General features: G+C 45.2%; 1 protein-coding gene across 3 annotated transcripts in view; it reads right to left on the bottom strand.

The window, feature by feature from the left end:
• Window positions 1-22572, bottom strand: part of HIVEP1 (HIVEP zinc finger 1) — a 125047-nt gene extending 102475 nt beyond the window's left edge. The window contains exons 1-3 of one of the 3 annotated variants that reach the window (XM_049823997.1): window positions 21016-21089; window positions 19796-20029; window positions 18166-18312 (exon numbers count right to left, since the gene is read on the bottom strand). In XM_049823997.1, coding sequence (XP_049679954.1) covers window positions 18166-18205 — 40 coding nt within the window. In that variant the 5' untranslated portion in view covers window positions 18206-18312; window positions 19796-20029; window positions 21016-21089. Of the gene's footprint in view, window positions 1-18165; window positions 18313-19795; window positions 20030-21015; window positions 21090-22433 lie in introns of those variants that run through there. The other 2 variants (XM_049823995.1, XM_049823996.1) reach the window with 2 other exon arrangements.
• Window positions 22573-23786: the final 1214 nt, after the last annotated feature.

The raw sequence follows: 23786 nt of genomic DNA, 5'->3' as shown, positions 1-23786 counted from the left end.
GCAACCAGAAAACTTGGAACTGGTGGACGTGGCTGTGACGAACACGTTCCCTATGCCACTCACCTGCTTCTGCAGGGATTTAATTTGGAGAGAGCATAGTTTGACATTAAATTCCACAATCATTGGACCAGGATTTTTCCCAAGAAAAGTAGAGTATGGCAGCAGCAGGAAGAAGAAAAATTAAGGTTTTTATGCTGCATAAACATACCTGTGCAGCTACTGTATATAAGCACTGAGAAATATCTGAACTCATAAGCTTACCAACTTCCACGCTGAACTTCATATTTCAAATTAGCAGCCACTCAAGAATTTCTGTTGTGTTGAAACATTCCTAAAATGAAGCACTTCAGGTTCCCTTATACATGATTTTCTACTATTTTAGAAGGACTGTTGCCTGCCCTGTAAAGTTCCTCTACTGCCTTTGGCTTTTCCCTTTTGAATTTCCCTTTTATTCACTGAAAATGTTTTGAAGGTTTTTTTTTTAAAATATTTATTTACTGAAACACTCTGTTGGAAAAGGACAACACTGATACAAAATTACTTCTTTAAATCAAGGCACACATTTCAATAGCATGTAATTCAAATGCAAAGCCTGACAACTTTTGTTTACATGCCTTAACTTGCTCATTTGCATTCTGCAAAATATTTTGAAGTCATTAACTGGAAGTTACTGTATCCTCTATGATACACAAAAGAAACCTTCATCCTGCAGCCACAGTCATTTTGTATCATTAATCTGCTGCTTGATTCAAGCACATCTGGATTTCTGGTAAGAGCGTATGACCAATAATAAAAACTATATATAAACTAGCTCAGCTTGGACTCCTGCATTCATTTGGGAAACTGTCAGCAGAAGCTCTCTCCTTGGTTGTAGCTGTATTACTCAACATGCAGTGCGCAGGAATTGTTTGTGGAAACATTTGGTATTTTTAGGCCTGGCCTCTCAATGGGAATTCCACACTGAAAAAAAGGTATCACTTATACACTCAAACCCCTCATTGTGTCCCCTGCTATGAATTTACATACAGGGGGTAGAGGGTGAATGGCTCAGCTATAAGCTGGAATTTACAAATGTGTTTAAGCACCTGCTAAAAATAACTAGGAATTATACTCTTGACATGAGTACATGCTTCTCTTTTTCTGCAAAGTAAAAGCCTCAGCTCAATACAGGACAGGAGTACACACAAAATGAATCAATATTGATTGAAAAGCCACAAATCCGCTTTTCTAATTTCCAGTTCTTGTCTTAGATGCACAAATATGTTCTTTTAATCTAGTTTTTAAGGTAAGATGCTCTGTACGTAATTTTTCTTGATAAAAAATTTTAAAAAGCAAGTAAAATAACCACCGAGGAAAAAACATTTACATGGGCGTCAAGCATGAATGGAAAGGGATAATCAGAAAGAAGCAATGACAACTCAGCTGGAATATTTACCCCCCTCTTCCCCTCAGCTGCATGCGCCAACATCAGTGTCAGATATAGGCAGGTACAGACAAAGTTTTCCTTGGGGAATATATTCATCCACTTAACTGCCAACTAATACTTTTTTTGTGCCTGTATGGAGGATTTTGTACACACCAAGCTTGGGAGCACTGCTGTATTTCCTCACCACCACAGGACAGTTACTAGGAAGGGGATGAAGCAACCACTGTAACTTGGAAGAGCATTACTGTAGCAATTCCTGAGCTCCAGTTTCTGAAGAGAGAAAACGGGTGGGGCGATTGGATTCATCTCCGGAAAAAATCTCAGCTTTTTTTCCAACAGACTTTTTACTTAGATGTCTGCATTGTTATTACAACGGTTATTTAGTATAGCTTCTAAGAGCACCAAAGTAAGCAAAGCAACATGTGTATCAGGCAGAGCTTTACCAGGGGAGCAAAGGAATAACGTGCCGGGAGAGCGACAGCCCCTTTTTCTACCCGACAGCAGGCTCCCGGAGGGTCTGCACACACCTGGTCACCGACACGACACAAAAAGCTACGTACAGCGTGGTTCCACGCACCCAGGCTGCGGCGTCATTAGCCTTCTACAGCTTCAAAATGCTAAGTAAGCATATATGCAGTTCCCACATTGGGATTTACATATGAAGCAGAAGGAACAAACCAGGCATTTTAAAATTTGTTTACCAAACACATTTTTCTCACGCGGGCACACATAAAGGATAAAACCCAAGTCGACTTCCACCACGCAGCATCACGCCAAGTTCCTCAGCGCTCCTGGGCACAGAGATGGCAACAGTGATGGAGAATAACTTTTCCAACCTTGAGACAGCCAGAAGTCTATTCCCTTTATCTTGCCATGAGGCTCCAACCCCCATGATTCGTGTTTTGTGGTTCCTAGGCTAGTGCAGTTCCCCAGGCATGAAGTCAGCTGCTTCACGGAGGTTGCAGCCAGATCAGAAATCCACAGCCTGTACATTACCGGGGCCAGGCTCTCCCGAACCTGCTAGGCTAGTGCTTCAGAAATTAAAGAGTACAAGCCCTAGTCCACTGTGCTGGCTCACCGTACACGTGGACCTGCATGTTCAGAGGCACATCTGCCATATTCACTGCAACCACCCCGCTGAACTGAAGACACTCAAGAGTAGTTGCCGGGACATGGAGGAGGACTTGGCCACTACCAAAGGGAATTAATTCTCAGCGGTGAGACATCCAGCTGTTAATTACTTCTCAGGATGAACAAAAGTCTACCTGTATCTTCAGGCGCTTCGTTTCAATAATTCATTCACCACAGAGAGCTTCCCTCAGATGAAGCTCGTAAGAGGCAAGAGCAGGCTGGGCAGCTCCTGGAACTGGTGAGGCTGCTCGGAGCCGAGTCCCTGGACCGCTAATACACTACATCTCGTTAACCTGCACCCTGCAGCGCTAGGCACAAATACTTCACAGCGGGAGGGGGGGAGAGTCTTGTCAAGAGAGCCACACGGCTCAACAATTTCAGGAAAGGGTTCTGCTGGAAAACACCGGGTCAGTGGTGACCACTGCTACCTGGGGCAGCCAGGGAAGACCTGGTCTCATCCCCCAGCAGGACCCTAAACGACTGTTCCAGGGCCTGATCCAGCAAGGGCTTTGGGGGCAATAGTTTTAGTGGAGAGTAGGTGCCTACGCACCTTGGTTAAGCTGTCTCTTAATTCTCCTGCACCTCTCCTTCTTGACTTTGTGGTGGTTGTAAGAGCAACACCTTATTTTGAAAGGTCTGTTGAAAGAAGTGCAACAAAAAATAGGGAAGACCCAATGACAGTTGGTGAAAAAATGTTACTATTGAATTGTTTTGATTTTGGATGACTTCAAGGACGATACAGAAAAATGACAGGATGAATGCCTAAGTCAGTTCCAGCTATTTTCCTCATTTCTATTCCAGCAGGGAGAGAAGAAAACTGGCTGCATGAATAGTGCTCCGACCCCAGTGCAATAGGAAAAACACAGAGCACTGAGTAGTTTGGGTACTACCTAAACAGAAAAACTGACAATTGTGAATCGCTTGGGTTTGGTACTGCTTATGTCCAACAGTTTTAAAAACACTTGAGGCAGGAGGCGGGGGGGGGGGGAGAAAAAGAAAATGCAAAACAAAATGAGCCAGCAAGATCAGTTATAGACTTGCTTGCTATGAAAGAAGGGTGATTGTTGTATTTGTTGCTTGCCTATGTTTACTTTCTATCCCTTCATGGTTCTCAAAACCTCTGCCGGTTCAAGAACAACAACAGAAGCCCTTCTGTGTAAACAGAACTCTTTGCTCTACAAGCCCAGGTAGAAGACTAATACCAACCCTTGCAGAGGATATCAAAACTAATGCAACAAAAATATACCAGATGGAGGTGGGAAAAGGTTTGTGTCATCAGAGGGCACAGAAAGACAAGCCGGTTTCCTTTGGAAGAGAGAGAGTCAAATTATCATGCACAGGAATTCCCTTTCTGACGCATGAGCGCAGTACATCGTCTCTCCTTTTGGACAGTCATGTTAAGTGGAAGAGGAACCCATGGCTTTTCAAAAGCATCCCATCTCCCTGATGTTATCTCCATGTGAATATTCCTCTTCAAAGCTCAATTGTTCTACCTAAAAATTCTTCGAGGAACTGTTCGATCCTCATGCAAGATGTCGATCTTTAAAGAGGAATCATTTAGAAGGCAAAGGGTGAGAAGCAAACAATGTAAAAACAGAGAGTCACGGGAAAGCAAAGGAGGCAGGAAGGGAGGGAAAGGATTTGGTTTTGCCTCTCTACAGAGAAATTGTTTTGATACAGTATCCCCGTTGCATGAATTTTCCATATGCCTGTGTCAGATCCACTACTTTAAGCCACAGAGCTGTCAGATGCTCATTTTTTATGGTGTGCTTACGTGGCAGGCCAACCTTTCTGTTGAATCAGTCAGTTTTTCACAAAGCCAGGATCTGCAACCCAGAAAGATGTACATGCTCTTTTGGCCAAAAGTCTCAACTTTGCAGCAGGAGTGAGTCGGCAAAGCAAACCACTATATTCTGGTACCTAACAACTGTTATCAGAATCAGTGCTTTTACATGAAAAAAATAAAACATTATGAACAACATAAGAAATAGCAACTATTCTGCACACATACATGAAGCAAATATCACAATGGAAAAGCAGTTTTAAGAAGTTCTTAAAATAATCCAGAAAAATCTCACAAACTTTTGTACATGCTCAACTTTCTTTGTCTTTAACAAAATGAGGAGCAGGAGACATTTATTTCATGAACAAAAGCCTTAATACTTCAGTTAAAAGTTAATTTAAGTCTGTTGCAGACTAAGTAAAATTTGCAAAAAAACCCAAAGAAAATAAAAACAACGCCCCCACTACTTTTTCCGTTACCCATATCCAATTTTAAAAAAACATAATCCCACATCTAAGTGAAAATATCAGTCACGTAGGTATCACTTTATAAGGCTGAGGGAGGTGGGCACATCTGCACGTTTTTTACCTCACATCCCCAGCCTTCAGCATCCGAAAGATTATCTCCATTCTCCATGCCTCAAATTTTGCTAAAGTAAAATTGCATATTTAAATGCCGCATACATGCTAATCAGGATGTAAACATTTAAATAACAGAATGCAGATCCGTTAATCAAAACTGATTACCAGCTTTCTCTCCATTTACTGGGGGTTCTTCTGTAAAACATCATCTTAGTTACTGTTGCCAAAACTGTGTTTTTAAAGCCTCTTGGAGAAAAAGCTGATTAGTTACAAACATTGGCTCAAGAGACATGTTTTATGTCAGTGTTTACTAGAAACGTGAGATTGAAATTAACTTGCAGGTAACCAGTACATAATTGTGCATCTACATTAACCCTTTCTCTTAGCTTAAAAAAAGGCTTTGTCTCCTCTGCCCTTTTTCCTTACATCAGTAGATTTTAAAGAATTTCAAATTTCTGAAGGCCCTTGCAGAAATATGTGATTTACCAGAAAGTTTCAGCTCTGGAAACACTGACCAGTGTTTTCAGGCCATTATTTTCCACCACTAAGACATTAACATTCAGATTCCTCCCTGTTTCTAAGTATTTTTGAATAGCTTTTTATAATTAATACATCCAACTACAGAAGGCCACTATCGGTGATCTAGGACTGTTGCTGGCCATGCTGTGCACATTGCGATTTCCCAGCCAAATTGAAAATCAGAAATTCACAAGCTGCATTTATAAGCTTTTAATACCTGACTGCAGGTGACATACTATGGTCCACAAGAAAATATCTCAACGGGTTCAATCTATCTTTTAGCCTCGATGCCACAAACAGACATAGGAAAGGAGGCTGCGGGGCACACCAGCCTGCCCATCACACTCTCTCTGCTGACATTCCCTTTGACAGTCCAAGACAGTAAACAGGAGAGACCTACTGTGCAAATCTGGTCAGCATTTTACTAAAGCATGGAGGTTGAACATTCAAAAGAAAAGCTGCTAGATTTGTGAATCTCCTACAGAATGTGGAAATCAAGAACTTTTACCCCCCTGAAAAAAAAACGAAAAAAAAAAAACCCAAGAAAAAAAGTACAAAAATTACTGTAAAAGTTGGGAAAAGATTTCAGTATTAATCCTAAATCTGTTTATACAGACCTATGAGAAATGCAACAACGCGCACCCTTGCTCTTTCATCTTGGAGACACTGTTTGTGGAAATACTGCTTCAAATAATGGGGTCAGTTTTCAGATATACTGAAAATCCATTACTTGGTATTACTTCCTGAGCATGTTACAGACAGATATCACATTCTTCAAACCTCTGAACCTTGAGTCTTAACACATGATGCTTCTCTATAGCCAATTTCTTGTTCTGCTTTCTCAAAGCACTGTAAAGATGTTGTTCCTGAAAAACATATGCTGTTAACTGTATTTTTTAAGGCCTCATCATGTAAACTCCAGGTTGCTTCAGTAGAAATGTCTTAATATCTACAACTTTGTTCAGGAAGCAAACCGAAGCATGTAAGACGTTAGCAATATCAAAGGTTTGTGAGGTTTAAGAACAGGGGGAAAAATCAGGAAGGAATAAGATGATATTATGAAATTGCCCGTTTCCTAGATGCCCACTAGACTGTTGGTTATATTTGCATTAGTAGGCAGAACAGTAGAGAAGCAATATCCATAGATAGTGAGAACTGGGAGTCACTCTGGAGAAAAAGAATGAGAGAACAAAAAAAGCAGAGGAAGAAAAAAATTAGAGAAACACTACTTGCAAAAAAAAAAAAAAAAAAAAAAAAGGAACATGCTATTCATTTATTTTTGAAAAGGCATGACAGAAGGCAGCCATAAGATACTGGAAAAACATTAATAATTAAAACCTGTTTTGTGCCGAGGCCATATCCCGCCTGGATGCCTGTGAAAACTTCCCACAAGCTCTGGGACATGCCCCGATCTGCCTGTGGTGCCCGCTCACTCTAGGATATGGCATCCCTCCGGCAAAGGCCCCAAGCAGGAGATCCCAACCTGCTCCATCACGGAATTTCAGAGTTTGCCCTGACAGTACTCTTGCATATACAAATGACACACCAAGACAACCGAAAGCTTCAGAAAACCATAAACTGTTAAGACTGCAGGGCTTCTGAGCAAGCCTAACGACTAGCCTAATTTACGAGTGTATGAGAGGGAAAATTGACCGTTTCAACAGGGAAACAGATCTGCATTTAAGCAGCCAAACAACAAAAACTGGCTTTCTTTCTACCACTGCAGCAAGGGATTTAATGTACCTGAACAGGGATGGCAGCCAGCTCCTTCAGCAACCCTAGTAGCAAACCTTCCTGAAGAGGTACACAAGACAAACTGCCTTTCACAAGTCTGTCAAAAGCAAAATCGTCCTGTACCAGAACAGCAATTCCTCTGGTATCTCCAAAAGTTACATCACTGTTGCAAGTTACAGTCTAGAATTCTAAGAAAAAAATGGAAAAAGCACATAAAGAAAACACTATTTTGAAACATGCTAACAGACACATATACCTGGCCATAACATACGTAGTGTTCTAAAATAAATATAAGATTTTATTGGCATAATAATACACTTTGTTTAAAAGAAAGAACAAACACCAGGGGAAAACACAATTAAAAATTCCATAAATGGTTATCATGAAAAAGGGTACTATCCCACATCCCTAACAAATGCATGCAAATACCCAAGACAAATTCAGCAAGTCTGCTGTGTATGCTACATGAAGATTTATTTGAAAATTATTAAATCTTCCCTGCAATAAAGTTTAATATTTTCACAGTTCCTAATCTGCCTCTTAGCCACAAAAGCACTGCCCTTACACTGAAGAAGGCAATTCTCTTTTAAGATTCAAGGCATTAAACTATTACAACCTACATACTTAGCTCTCTGCCTCTTGACAACTGAGAATTACAGGAACATTTTGGTAGATTAGGTATTTTGCTAATAAAAATTAGAGAGTGAAATATTTTAAACACAATTAATACATACATCATTGTGTTTTCTTCATAGATCTGGGACAGAAATACCTCCTTCTGTAAGAAATCCTGAAGCAAGGATAAAGGTAAAATCTGTACATCTACTGCGTAAAGAGACATGCACTCCTCTTCAAAAAGCACAGCGGCTAGAGATTTCCTTCTAGGTAACAGAATAGCAAAACCACCACAGAAATTATATTTTAAGTGCCATTTCTAAACACTTCTTTTTCCTGGCTCCGTATTGTGTCTGCATTGCAACCTTGTAAGACCAAGCATGCAGTCTCCCACCTGACTTAACGGAGCTCAGTAGTTAAAAACAATGCTGTTCAACATTAACTTAACCCTACTTCCCAGCCCCTGAAATTAGGCCAAAAATCAGAGGAAATCATGCGGCGTGCTCTGGATATTCCATGACTACCACCGCTGGCAGGGCGTAAGCCACATATTTCATAGGTAACTAGGAACACACACACAGTTGTTTTGTAGCGACGCTACACCACAGGCTCCTGCTGAACTGCTGCTTTTCTTCCCCACAGCTCCTTCCAAACCTTGCACGAGTTCAGCCCTGGCATTTATGAAGGGGACTTGGTGGGAACTCATCTTTTAAACACATGGGAATTCAGGGGGAAAAAAGTTCACGGGGTATTTAACATATGAACATGCACTCTCTACTCGCTGCTTCTGCTGGTAATCAGAGATGTCAAATCCAGTTTACCGCATTAACCAGATTCAGTTATATGAGCATCAACAAACTCTTAAGTCAAAGATGAAATTTTCAAGTACACAGACTTTTTCAACTTTGCCGAAACAAAAATCCTCCTTCCGCTTTTCACAACCTGTGGATCGTTACAAAGACATTTCTCCTTCAGTCTGCCACCAAAGGTCACAAGGGAATTGCTAAGTCAGCATATTCTCCAAGCAGCCTCATTCTGAGAGACACTTCAAGGGCATTTAAAAAGCTTTTGTATAAAAACAAACAGCACTGCCTCGCCTAATGAACTCGAGCTTCCCCACTTCCCCAAAAATGCGTCACCGAAGGCTCCAAACACATCTGCCGTGGGGCTGTATGTGTGTGTCTCTCCTCCTTCTTAATGTAAATATTCTGAGTTACGATACATTTAAACAAGTGGAGGGAAAGACTGTACATCGCCCAGCTCATCTAATTTGGAAATTTAAAGTGCACATCGCCCAGCTCATCTAATTTGGAAATTTAAAGTCCAGTTTATTCATCTGTTTTAACATAGCAAGGAAAATCTTACTTTTCCAACTACAAGCCTGAGTTTCTCTCTCCATAATCTCATAAGCCATTACTGACCTAAAACGCTTACTACAGAAGCCCAACATACCAAAGAATGAATAAGTCTAGGAAATATATACTGGTATAACTAGCTCTTTGAAAATGTGTAGCTCTAGGAAGTCTCCTCTACGTTTTCCAGCATAAATATTTACAGCAGTTGCAACTGGAAAACAAATTGTCTAACTGTAAGAAGAAACTCAAAATACATGCCATGAAACAGAGTAATTTCAGGATTAAAAACCAAAACAAAACAACATAACCCCCAAAACAGAGTCTTTTTCTAAGCTTCCCAAGTACATCAAGGCGGGCCACAGGGTAACTGTTTTGGTGATAACGACTGACTGTGGTTAGAAAAAAAAAGTTTTTACTTCTTCAGCAATTTTGCAAAGTGTTGGGTCAAACAAACACTACCCCCTAACACGCAGACAACTGCGTGTTATTACTGAGCTCCCTGAGCAAGGTCCTGCATGCCTGTCCACCCTGCCAAGGACCGGGAACTCTTCCCACAGCCCAAGAATCCTCGCCTGGAGCAGCAGGTAAGTATTTATCACACAAACCCTTTCAAGCACCGTAAGACAGGCACAATGCAAGTTTGAAGGAAAACAGTACTATGCTGCAAATTTCTTTGGCACCTTTTTTTATTAAACAGAATTCACTGCAACAAGATATTTTTTAATGGTAACAATGCTCTTGGAAAGTTTATTGGGCTAGATATAAGACTGTGCAGTAACACAGCCCACAACTGCAAAGTCTAGTGGACTGATGCCTTCAAAAATTGAAAATACTGACAGGGGCATCAACATAGAAACTTGCATAGCTTTAAAGCAGTAAATAGTCAATTAAGAAAAATGTGAGACGTTAAGCCTTCGCCTTTCTCCTAACAGCCGTTAAGATGCAGAGGACCATAAACCTAGAGTAAGCTCTCTTAATCAAGGTTCTCCAGCCTATCCAGGATTTTGGTATTTACATGTTAACTTCTAATGGTTACATATTAGAAGTGGCTGTTGGGTTTTTTGTTTGTTTGGTTTTTTCAAGTAAGTTCACACACACAGACACACACCCCCAGTAAAACAGTTAACCTTACATAACTTACATATACACTCACAGCAACCCAAAATCTATTCTGAGATGCAAGGATTTAAACAAACAAACAAAAAGTCATATTCTTCTAAATGCTCAGAAGAAAGCTGGACTCTTACAAAATGTAATTGTTCCTGGGCTCAGAAGACTGGACTCAGTTTCATCCCAGAGCCAACTGCCTGCTGTAATAGAAATGTCTGAAAGGGCAACTGCTGAAATCTTACTTTTTGTTTCTCTTTTCACAGCTATAATTTTTTTCATGACCTTCCTAATACACTGGAGTTCATGCTTCAGCAAATGCCAAATTCTGTAGCATTTCTTACTCCACTGTCAATTAGCAATAAAGAAGATACAAGATGTAAAGGTGAGGCAGAATTACAATTCTGCACTGTTTCCAATTCACTGTATTCTAAAAGAAATCTAACTGGCTTATACATAGCTTTCAAGCCCCAGTTCATTGCTGCTTTTTTAATTTCTGTATGAATTCCATCTTTTATAACCTTACCCTTCACGAATTTCTTCCAGCTTGAGCCCGATTCTAACTGCAATTATAATGATTTTATATTCCATAAAAAATACGTGTTGTTTTCTACTATCAAGAGAACAGAACTAAGCTCTTTCCTCCATTCTTTCTCTTTCATCAACATTCTTGTAGGTATTTCTTTGCAATCCTGTTAGCTGGAATACCATTCTTTTATCCCTCTTCTTCATGTTATTTTAACTCCCTCTGAAAGCACCTATTTTTGCAACTGTCTGTATCCAGCAGACTCTCTTTGCATTATCCCCATTTTCTTTTCCTAATATTTAGCGTGCATATGCAGAAATCTATAAATACATATTCAAAGCTGACAGTGCCAGCTACAATCAAGTTTGGTTTTCTGGACCTCTTTTTAATTGCTTAAACCTCAGCCAAATTTCGTTCAGTCTGAATGAAAGTTCTATGCCAAATTTTAGAGGGAGTGTTTTATTTTATTTTTAATTAAGGTGTCAGCTGAGACCAGTTCAGTCTCCTGCTGGTTTACCAGGACACTAAAATTCTTTAAGTCATCCATGAAGTAACCTCCATCTCTCCCCAGTTTTGAAATTTGTCAATAGAAGGGAGGTTCTGGCAGGAAGAGCAAAGAAACCAGAAATAAGAAAGACACCTTTTGTCATCCTTATGAAAATCTATACCCATCTTTGGACAACTAAAGCAGCTCAAAAAGCCTGCTGCATTTACACACGGCCAACAGAGATTTCCAACACAGTTTCGCAAAGAGTTCAAGCAAGAGGCTCGAGACAACCCTGCCTCTGCGCTGTCCCTCCCCGCCTGCCACCGGCCCCTGCTCCAGCAGCCGTGGGGTGCACAGCACCGGGGAACCAGCCCCCCAGCACGAAAATTACCCCCCAGCCTGCGGTGCTAGCATAACTCCGTCTGGATGCCACTACTTCTTCCTCCTCCTGCGGCAGTGGCTTAAACCAGTCTCAAAACCAACTGGGAACCGATGACATTAAAGATGTTCCTCTCTAGAGACTCCTCCTGCAGCGAGTATTCCCTCCTGGCTGCAGGGGCTTTCTCAGCAACAGCTCCCAACTCCGCAGCGTGACGATGAATGCTAACCGGTGGGAGCGATGCCCTTCCCCGCTCGCCAGCGCCTGGTCCACGCCGGCTGTGCCATCAAGGCTGCTCGGCGCATGCAGGGAAAGGTCCCGACACGTCGATGACTCATACGAGAAGCGTTTGTGGTTCAATACAGTGGAATTTCTTGGTTTTTTAGTTTGGTATTTTAAAAGCTAGGAAGTAACCTTTAAGAATACCTTTTAAATGTTAAGATTGTGAAGCGAAGCAGCAAGAAGCTGGAGAATGCCAAAAGCAAGGGTGTTTACGCAAACTAAGCCAGTGCGCAAAACGGGCTGTGCTCACTGCTTGGCTCTGTTTACTACCAGCTTCTTCATCATCTTTTCCGTTACTTAGCCTCCGAGCGTCTGCTTCGCAACACTAACAACTGGATCTTCTGAGCCCTTAGCAGCCGATGCGGTACTGGTATCTCCAATGTACAGGCAGAAAACAGAGGCATAGAGAGATTAAAAGTTTTGCCAAAAGTGTTGGCTAATCTTGGATCTTCAACTTAAGTCACCTAGACCTTGATTTTTTAAAAAAAATGTTTTTAAAGGTACTTAGCACTTTCGCAGTGTTTTGCATCCAAACTGTAGCCATAGTGGACTTACTGCAGCTGCAAGAACTCGGAATTTGTGCCTGGGTATCTCAGCTCAGGCAAAATGCAACACACGCAGTTAGTGGCTGGCTGCAAAGGTTTGGTGTAACAGAATCAGTCTCACGCAAGAAACTCAGTGGTAGAGGCAGGAATTAAACACAGTTGTCTCAAGGCAATACTGAACAGTGTTATCCACGCTACTATTCTTTCCCCTCTTTCAATCCACTCTCAACAGGCTTTTGTCCATCACTTGTGGCCACTGACATAAGTGCCAACCATCCTGTGCAGCGAACAGGACTCGACCGTGTTGAAAACACATGATCAAATTTAGGGACACGAAACAAGATGACAGGAACAGGACAGGTGATGGGAAAGGGTGGCAAATTACACCCTTTAAATCCAGCCTTTCTTACACCGCAGAGTATTTTAGACAGTTTTTCACATGTAAATATAGACATTATTCACATTACAATGAAATTTAAGGACTGCGGTCAAGATGATCTCTAATGTGCAACCGTTGTACTACACACACTGTAAGAAACAGCCTAGAGGTCTTACACTCTAAATGAGTAAAACAAGAACAACAGAAAAAGAGAAACATCATCATTCTACATCCCAGATGAGAAATACGAGGCACAGAGAGAGTACTTCTGTGGTCTACAAGAGATCTGGTTTACTCATTGCATTACAAGTTGATCTGCTAGTCCTCCAGCGGATGATACACCAACAGAGCCATACATTCTCTCTACGTTCATGAGGGAGGTCTGGGGTTTAAATTTGGTTTGTAGACTAAATTATACAAAACTATCAGATATACAGAAACAAGAACTGCTGCCAAATCAAGGGATATTTCTATAACAAAGTCACTGAGTCAAATCTCCGACTTCTTCTTCCACCTGTGTCACACATGCTCCAGAAATTTAAGCAAGACACATACGCAGCATCTTTACAGATGTCCACAGGTACACCACACAGCACAGACCACCAGAGTTTCTGATGTACCAATACTGCATCAACAACCCCTCAGAAATACCCTGAAGTGGAGCATTATTTTTGTCTCAGAAACAACACCAAGAACTAAAGTCAACTGTTGTGCTTGCACATTTCTTTTGAACCAAGCAAGCACAAGTTACAGAAGTGAGCCTTGAGAAATCTCAGCGGTTTTAAGTCATTTGATGCAAATCATGAACTGAAGCACAGCACACCAATCGATTCTCAAGTTTTATAGACTACACGACCAAACACTAATAAGAAATATCAACCTGTCAGCTTTCAGTGTAGACGGGCCTATTTCAGGACTGAAAACACATTACAATTTTAAACCAATTCAAAGAGCCTTTGCTAAATCACACTTAAGACATGGTAGATGCCTAGCTCTTCTCAGCATCGTAAGGCCCAGAATGTATCCAGCTTTCCAGCAAATTTAAGCACGCTTTTCAGATTACTGCAAAGCTATCAAGCTATTGAGCAAAGCTATTCATATTATACTTGCATTTCCTTATCAAATGCAAAGTGTTAAAAGATTTGGAGACAGCTGTTAAACTTCATGGGCCTGTCCGCCATTTGTTTCAAATAGAAATATTTGATTGAGAAGTGAAAAACAGAAACAGCAACAATTTGTCTTAAAAATAACAGAAAGCTTATCCAGAAAGAGAATAAGTTCAAAATATTTTTGTTACAGTTTTGTATTGGTGAATCAGAGCACTGTGCTAAACATTGTACACATAATAAATACGTTTTCATTTTAAACTCTACAACTGGGTACTTCTAAGTAAACAAAAACAGGAGTTGTTTTTCCTTCTATATCCTCACAACCATCTGACAACAAACCAAGCCCACTCAGCCCTGCTAAAAGCACGATTCTCTAATGTAACTGTACTTCTGGGAATACATTACAGCTTCTATGAAATGTTTTGTTACACCTGTTTATCAACTGGCCATGCAAATATAGGGTGTAACTGCATACAAAGCAGTCTTTTTCTTAGTTTTAGTGAGTTAAAACTTCATGCAACAAATAAAGTAAATTAAGAAAAGATGACCTCTGGATGTCTGAATAAGACAGATATTTTCCTCTTTTGCAGCACTCTTACTTTCTAGAGAGGGAGTGATTATGCTTTTGATTAGCAACACAATACGCATCTTTAAGAGACTAAGACAACATCAGGAACACCTGCTTATAAACTCAGTTCCAGTCACACAGCTGACCAGGTAACCAATGCCAGGCTTTTCCTAGGCATACCTTTGCCCTTCCACCTTTGAAACTACTAAGCCTTTTCCAGAACTTGCATGCATCTGATCCAATATCCTTTTGAGATCTGCAAAACTGTAATTTCTCTCAAATTTTAACCACTCGCCCCTACTGCTGGGATGACCACGACTGTTCAGTTAGCCAGGAGACTGACACTGTGCACAACTCCTCTTACCAAAGCAGTCCACTGGTGACGGTAACATTTTTCACCTAAGGATGTGTTTGCAGTGAGGAGGAGGGAAGGCTGATGTGACAAAACAACATCATGAAATGAAAACAGCACAGCAGATGCCTTATTGGTACCCTTCAGATACAACATGCTCATTCAGCCACAGCTGGGCATTAAAACCATGTCACTAACACATAGTCATGAAAACCAATGGCCAACTAATCTAATTTTATTTTTTTTTATTTGCAAAATAATGCTTCCCATATCCTGCCTTCTTGATACAGGTGGGTTTTTTCCCTGCTGTAAAATCAGGTTAGCATAGCACTATATTGACTCATCTATAAACAAACAGCGAAACCCAAGAAGGGGGAGAGGACCTCAGCACACAAAAACACCCCATGAAAAATAAATTTGATCTTCACTGATCCCGATACTCCAGGGCCACTGCTAATCTGCCAAAGGCTGTTAGCTCTCTCAGAAGTATACAAAATGAGTAAAATCAAGCCATGTCACAAAAAGAAGAGCCTTAGGGTTTCCTGCCAAAATCTTAAATTTAGCTCTCTATATTAAACAATGCTACTTCATTTTCCCCAGACAATAAGGTGGCTTACAGTAAACACAGGCAATATTAAAACCTTCAAACTTACTCCTATGCTGTAGCAAACCTCAAATTAATGGGGGTGTGTGTTTATGGTGGGTTTCTTTCTGTGTGTTTTTTGGGGAGGGGAAGGAGAGAGGGACTGTGTTGGGGTTTTTTTAGGGGAAAATACTTCAGGTTCTTGGACTTGGCTGTTCACTCTCCAGGCTGACTTGGACTGGAAGTGCAACCCAAGTAACTCATCTGATGCACAACAGGATAGAGAATGTCAAGGGTTGTTCAACAGCGATCTCTCAAAGAAGTTAAACATTGATGGGCACTGGACAAATCTAGTTAAAGCCGTTGGCAATTTGATTGCTATGGGGCAACGAGAGGAGTTGGGACAAGGGAGGGAGAAGCCAGGTAAGGCCATGGAGTGTTCTTTGTACATAGTACAAAAGGTGACAATCAGGTTTAAACAACTTAAAAATACCTTTTACCCTAAAAATACAGATTACTTAATCTTACATATTTGTCTCCCAAAAGTTATAAAACATAAGAGTTCGCCAAGTTCCACCTTCGACCACAGACATTTATTCTTTCTGCAGATTCAGTTATCATTGGTACTAATTATCATGGATTAAACCACAGTGCTAAAACCCACATTTTTTAAAGTTTTAATGGTTAAGTCTGCCAACTTAAGATGGGTCTAACTTTGCATACATAAAAATAAGCTGTCAGAAAACAGACCTGTGAAATCTTTCAGTCTCCTCAAGTTCCAGCAAAACCTGAGGGTTTAAGCAAATATTTTCTGCAATATTCTCAGAGACTGATAAAATGACTAAAGAAACTGAAATCCAGTTTTCCTCATTATCTAGACTAAAAATGGAAATAGGGCATAACTAATGAGAAGTAAACTGATTTTTCAAATCACTTCACCTCTAATAACCCATGATAGTAGCAATATATGCTCACAATGTGTTGAAGTTTGTAGCACCTGTGTAGTTTTAGCAATCATTTAACCATTCCAACATCACTTCAAATTACAGGCTCACTGTATACCTCTATTTCCCTTCTCCACATTTAACCCATCTTAATTCATTCAAGAACTCCATTAGTTGTGGAAAAATAGGAACTGATGAAAACTGCTATTACAGCGGGTGATAATAGCTAAATGACTGGGGAAATTACGCAAGGAAAAACAAGAGCAATTAATTTCTTACACAATTAAGAGTTTAATTAGATTATTTATTCTAAATGCATTTATTTAAGTGAATAGGAAGCTTTAAAATAGACTTAACTCCTATTAAGTTTCAAGCAATACAAGAGTAGGTATCAGAGTACTAAAATTAGATCACTCTCCTATTTGATCAGAAAATGTAAGCTCAGCTATGTCAGCAACCTGGTAAGCAGCACCATTAAAAATCAGGCTCTAATTTATTGCTTCACGTTCAGTAAGAAGGGGAAACGGCATCACCTAAATGTGAAATTCCCGATCTGTGATGGAGGTTTATGCATCACACCGAACAATGCTACTCAGCACTTCCTGAATAAAGACCCTGCAAAAACGTCTTCTCCAGCAGAGATTGTTAGTGGTAGTAGTGGTAATAGTCCACGAACACCAGGTCTTGGATACAGCTGTATGCGCTAGCACTTGAGAGCCTCTCAACTGCAAGCTAACTGAAACACATGTGGATGTTTGTTGCGTTTTGGCATAAAAAGTTAAAACCGGAATCAAATGCTGTTCCTGCCCCTAAAACTTTATGTTGATGTTTGTGGTTTTGTAATCGCTTTTATTCTCTGAAGGGATGCTTCCATACTGCAACTGTAAAATTCACATTAAAAAAGCTGATGACAGCTACACGTGGGGGTGCAGGTGGAAGTGTGTTCTCCCGAAAGCCGAGTATGAGGGAAGGGATGGGAGTGGATCTCCCTCAACATATACATCTGCTCATCAACCGACCTGTGTTTTTCCCCTCATTTAATTCCTCCAGGGCCACTTCTACCAAGACAGTAACAAATAACCATGGGATCAGATTCCTGACATTCATCTGCCAGTCCTGGGCTCAGTTAAGCGCACTGGGATTTTGTTCAAGGAAATGCCTGGGCACATAAGCTCGCCAGTTCACGGAGCAGATCGCTTGACTGCTTGCTCCTTTCCATAGCCAACAAGCTACCATTTAGCTGCACGAAGGTGGGACAGCAAGGAGACCAAGGTCAAACCTAGCAATGCGTGAGGTAGCGTGGGTGACAGATGATAAACAGCGAGAAGACATGCACGGGAGGAGAGTTTGATCCCCTCAAAAGCAAGCCAAACTGATTACTATTAAGAAAAACAACTACCGCCTGTCAGATCTCATGCTGCTTCTGCATTACACGCATTTCCCACCTCCCTGTATATTTCAACTGTAAATTCCCTGGTAAGGAAACTACATCTTCCTTTGCATTTTCAAAGTTCATGCTAGTTACTGCTGTAAGCTGGAGGATATCAAGAATGCTGTCAAGCACACAGACTGCAGGCATAAGAACAGATTCCACTTATTTCTCTCAAAATTAGAGCTGTCTCACAGACAACTCCTAAAACTTGCTTGCAAACTATTTTTGGATCAAAATAGACTTCTTAAATGCATATTCCTTTAACCTCGTAATTGGAACTGCAACCGAGTTTTCCACAGCTTTTCTTTGTCAGCTCAGAGCTACATACCCCTCAGATTTCTGGGATGTATCTGCTTTGTCCGAGGCATTTTCCTCTGATCTCATACACCACTGTGTCCTCTCAGAAACGGGAAGTACAGCAAGCAGAGAGATGGCAGCTCCATAAACTTGTCGAAGGGGTCAGTTAATCCGAATGCTAAAAAAAGAGAAAGAAAAGTTATGAGACATACGCATTAATAAGGAAAACAAAGGTATCTATCTGCTACCTTTGATCCTCAAACAGCTACGGAAATCAGCGATGAGCAAGAAATATTTCTGTACCTATCCTTTTACGGACTGAAATATTCCAGCACCTTAAGAAAACTACATGAGGGTGAAACTCCTTTTAGAATTACTCAGGAAGCATGAGAAAACTAAGACATTTTTCCACATTTGTCAGCTGTTTTCTAGCCAGAAAACGTCTTCCAGCAACTCGTGTCCTATGCAAATAAATCCAGAAGACTAAACAAAATTTGACATCAGGCTTTAAGATACAGATCTTCATCTCAGGGTGGGGGGAGAGCAGAGTGGAGGGCAAACGCACACTGCATCAGCAATAATCCACCCTATTTGTGACATCAGCTACCTCCGGGTTCCTTACATGGAGCGTGCACGTCTAGAAGAACTCCCCATGGGATATTTCTGCCGAAAAATCAGCATACAGCAGAGAATCACAGTGGCTCTTGACCCACCTGCAAGCTGTTGCACAGCAAGTTTTTGCCCTGGCGTGGTCCTACGTGGCTGCAGCAGCCCCTGCACTTGCAGGAGGCTGCAGCCAGCAAAGCCCGGGTACGGATAAACCCCATGGACCAGGGAATTCTTTTAATAGCCTAACACACCGATTCGCTGCTAAGTTGGCACAAACTTACATTTGCATCCCCAAACCTACATCCTCCTCAGAATTAACAAAACTTTCTTTTCAAATATTTTTATGATTTGCTTCCAGTTTAAGGAGCATTTTGTTTAGTTTCTGAAATCCTACGGGATGCGAAATCTCCCACAGAACTATTGCAAACCACTTACGCACAAGAACTTAAAACAGAAAATGACGGGTGTAGTTCCACTCTTCCAGCTAAACAAAATAAAAAATTAACCACTTTTCTTTTTTTTTTTTTTTAATAGTAATACTACCTCATGTTTAGTAAACTAGGAATAAAATTTAAAAATTTATATAAACCTCAGAATGGCCCCTAATACGGACAAGTTGATTAAGGATAGCTACTCCAAGGAGGAAGTATGTAGAATTTTTAGTATTTGTTGTACGTATTAATTTAGGGGGTTTGTTTTTAAGACAACCATGTTTTTGTAAAAATGGAATTCACACCCACTTAAAATAGACTACTTGCAACCACCCCTTCAGTCTACAGACTGTTGAGGAATATAATCATTAATTTTTAATGTTTCTTTTGTCTGTTACTGCATAAAAGGACCCAAACAGGAAAAGAAACTGACTGCAACTAACACAAAAGGAGGCTGGAAAATGTTATTCTGACTAATGGTTCTTCACTAGGGTATTACTGCACGGTATAGGAAAAACAAGGAAAAATCCAAAACACAGCACACAGCCTGTCAAGTTGTTCACTCCTACTACTTTATCCACAAGGATAACAGAAAGATTCAGAAACGAAATAAAGCCTTACGCTAACAGGTCCGTTTTCCTGGTCTCGGACCCAAACCGGAGATGCAGAGAAGTGGCTGGATTGCTTGAAGCAACAAGCACCCCCTGAAGCCCAGTTCCCCTTCACTCTGGGTGTGCTGGGCTGGGGTTTTTAAAGGTTATAATAAACGCCGTCACTTCTTTATGCAAGTTATGTGGAGCAAGAGTTTGAAATCCCCCGGCTATCCGTAAATCACAGGCACCTCCCGAAGCTCCCCTGCAGCACAAATGACATCTTATTTACGCCTTAAAACCACCGATTTCCCCCGCTCACCGGCAGGACTCGTCCTTTCGGGGGAAGAGATGGCCGTGCGAAAGCCACGGCAGAGAAACACCGCGCAGGACCCACGCGAAAAGTCATTCCCTCCTTAATTTGAACAAAAAGGGAGAGGGAGAAGCGGGCCTTCGCCAACGCAGCGGTCACATCCACCGCCACCACCCCCACCCCCCCCAAAAAAAAAGATTGCAGATCAGGGAGCGGGGCTGGGAAGCAGCAGCCAGCCCCGGGGCCCGGAGAGCCGTCGGTATGTGCGGGCAGGGTGGCAAAGGGAAGGGAGAGAGGGGAGGAAAAGGGAAAAAAAAAAAAAAAGGAAAAAAAAAAAACCATGAATGAATAAAGAGGGAGGAGCCTGGGAAAACCCCTCTGCAACGCCGCACCGAACAAAGCGCTGCACACATGCCGGGGGGGGTGGGGGGGGGGGGTGGCGGCTGCAGCCCGGCACCCAGCGGGGCCGGGGGGGCGGGAGGAGCCGGGCCGGGGCTCCGCGGACCGCCCCCCCCCTCCCCGACCCTCAGCTGTAAATCGGGGGGGTGCGCACAGACAAACCCGCCCGCGGCCGGGGGGTGCAGCCGGGGCGCGGAGTCCCCGCGCGGCCCGGAGTGGGGGGGACGCGGAATGGGGGGGGGGGGGGGGGGGGGGGAGCGGGGCCTGCGGTCCTCCCTGCCCGTCCGTGTCCCCCCCCGCCGCCGGCGGAGGAGGAGGAGGAGGAGGAGAAGGAGGACACATTGTGTTGTGGCTGCCGCAGCTCCGCGCAGAGGGGGGCGCCGGCCGCGGCGGGGGGGGCGGCGGGGAGCGCCCGTCCCGCCCCGCACACCCCCCCCCCCCCAAATCCCTCCACACTCCCCCCGGCGCCTCCCGAGCCCCCCCACACCCCTCCCCCTCCCACCCCCCCTCCCCACCACCCCGCGGGACCCGCTGCAAACCTGGCGGAGGAGCCGGCGCGGCGGCGGCTGATGGCGGCGGCGGGGAACGCGGCGACCCCTGCGCGGCGGCGGCGGCGGCGGCGAGGGGGGGGGGGAGAGGGAGATCGGGGAGTGTGGCGGGGGGGGGGGGGGGGGGGGGGGGCCGGGAGGCTCCTTCACTTGACAACCTCAAACACAAACATGACCCAGCGCCGCCGCGCACACACACACCCGCGCACACACACCCGGAGCCCGCCACCCACCCCTCCTCCTCCATGCACCGTCCCCCCGGGCCGGCCAAGGCGCCGCCCCCCGGCACGGCCCCCCCCCCCCCCACACACACACCCCCCTCCGCAGCCCCCCGCCCCCCCACCCCCCCCACCCCGCGGCAGACCCCTCCTCCGGGCTCACCCCCCCACCCCTCCTCCTCCATGTCCCACACGGGAGCCGACCGACCCCGGAACTTCCCCCCCCCCCCCCCACCTCGGCTGAGGGGCGATGGAGGGGGGGGGCGCGCACACACACACACACACAATGGGGGGGGGGGAGCCTCCCCTGACAGGCGGGGAGGGGCGGGGCGGGGGAGCCGCGTCTCTCCCTGAGGGGAGCCCGCCCCGCCCCTCCCCCCCCCTCGGCGCCCCGGTCACTGGCGGGGGGAGGGGCGCGAAGCGGGAGGGGGGGGGAGGATGAAGGGGGGGGCGGGGGGTGTTTTACCGTCTCTTACTTTCTATTGCAGGAAGCGGGGCCGGAGCAGTGACGTCACCGGGTCTCCCGGCCCCGCCCCCTTTCCCCGGCCGGGGCGGGCGGGCGGGCGGAGGGCTGAGGGGAGGGGAGGGGGGGGGGAAGGCGGGGGTGGGGGAGGGGTCGAGGGAGGGGTCACCGAGGGGGTTTCCTCGCCGCCCGGTGGGGGAGGGACGGGCGGCGCAGCGCGAGGCACAACAGACGCGCCGCGGGCCGGCTTCCCCGCCGCTGCCGCCTCACGGGCGGGACCCCGCGGCACCGGCCGGCGTCCGTGTGTTCCCCGCCCCCCCCCCCCCCCCCCCAGCCCGGGACCGTGAGGCGCCTCGGGGGGGCGATAGGGGAGCCCCTCGCCGCCCCCTCGGGGGTCTCCTCAGGGGGTCCTGCGCGGCGGCCGCGCCCGGGCCCGGCGCGAAGCGGCGCCTTCCCCGAGGGCAAAAGTTACCGCCGCCGCCGTTCCCCCCGCCCTTCTCCCCGGGGCGCTGCGCCGGTGCGCGTCGCGCTCCCCCCTGCCGCGGCCCGGCCCCCGGGGCACCGGCACGGCCGGACACACAGACACAGACACACACACACACACACGTAGAGAGCCGGGGCTGACGCGGAGATCCCGGAGGTTCCTCCCCGCCCGCCCGGCCGGGCTTCCCCGCGCCCCCGCCGCCCGCCCGGCCCGCCGCGCCCCGGCGCCGCCGGGGAAAACTCACCGCCTCGCCGCGCATCCTGGCGGCGGCTAACTTTTCATCCCGGGCGGCAGCGAGCCCCCCTCCGCCGCTGGAAGTGGGCGGGGGAGGAAATACGAGGAGGAGGCGCGTCGTGCTCTCCGCCGCGGCGCCCCTTTTTTGGCCCGGGCCGCGGGTTTTGCCGGTGGGGGCTGTGCCGCGGCGATCGGTTTCCTGCATCAGCTGTGTGTGTGTGTGTGTGTGTGTGCGCACAGCCTGCGTGGGCGTGTGCTCCGTGCGGGGTCACCCTGCCCGGTGAAGGGTTTCCCCCCCCCCCCCAGGGTAGGGAGGCACGGCCGCCGCCACCGGGAAACGGCGTGACCCCCCCACCCCCACCCCCCCCAAGAAGGCCAGGGGAGGGGGCCCGGGCTGGGAGGGGGGCTTTTGTGTTTTAATTTTTTTTTTTTTTTTTAATCCAAACTCCCCGACCGAGAGGTGTTGGCAGCTTTTCCATCGGGTTCTGCGTTTGGAGCCAGCACGTGATGTCTTTAGCAAATGAACCCAATTAAATATTTCTTGCATCGCCTCACCGGTCTACCTCCTCCCGTGCCTGCGCTCCCCTGGCACCCCTCGTGCTCGGCTGTAAGCGCTTCGGCCACGCTACGTCCTTCCCTTGTTAAGTTTAGCATCCAGACCAGACCCTGCCGTAAGAGAACACGACCACCATTATTTCCCGAGCCTTCGAGTTTTTCAGGGGGCCTTCCTCCAAACCACATCGAATCACGCAGGGTCTGCGGAACAGAGACGAGTACTTTTATCTCTCCCTTTCACAGGGGAGAAACCGAGGCAGGAAGATGCAGAGCAGCTCATTGCAGAGCCACGTAGAGACACGAGACCGCTTCTGTCTGAGCTTTTGGCCACAGGCACCATCTCTGGGCTATTTTTCCTCTTGAGTTCACCTAAATTATACCTTGAAAACATTTATGGCTTACAATGGTGGCAGGTTCCCTGCTGTGGGTAACCTGTCCTGCCTCTTGCCCGGAAGCGACAGAAATATTCACTACACAGAAGGCGAAAGTTAAATGTACAACCTGCCTTCCCACTGCCTGGCCGGTTAGGGTGAGAAAGGGGATTCTCCACAGAATTAGAGATTTAAGGAAAAATCAGACCCTCAAGGACTGACTATCTTCAGGAGAAATATTGTATTCTACAGCTCCAGTTAGACAAGAAAGGGGTGATTCTTTTGTTAGAGACTGTGCTTGTCTTCCCCCTCTGGCTTTTAGACTTGGGCTCTGACTTGCTAAAAAACCCAGAATTTCCATTAGCCTGAACACATCAATAGGAACATGATCCTGCAGGTACCGTAAGCTTAAACTAGCGTACCAAGCCCGACCGGTC

Source organism: Accipiter gentilis, chromosome 20, assembly GCF_929443795.1.
Source record: "Accipiter gentilis chromosome 20, bAccGen1.1, whole genome shotgun sequence".
Classification (NCBI taxonomy): Eukaryota; Metazoa; Chordata; class Aves; order Accipitriformes; family Accipitridae; genus Astur; species Astur gentilis.
Note: the sequence above shows the minus strand (reverse complement) of the source record. Positions and strands in the feature narration are given on the sequence as shown.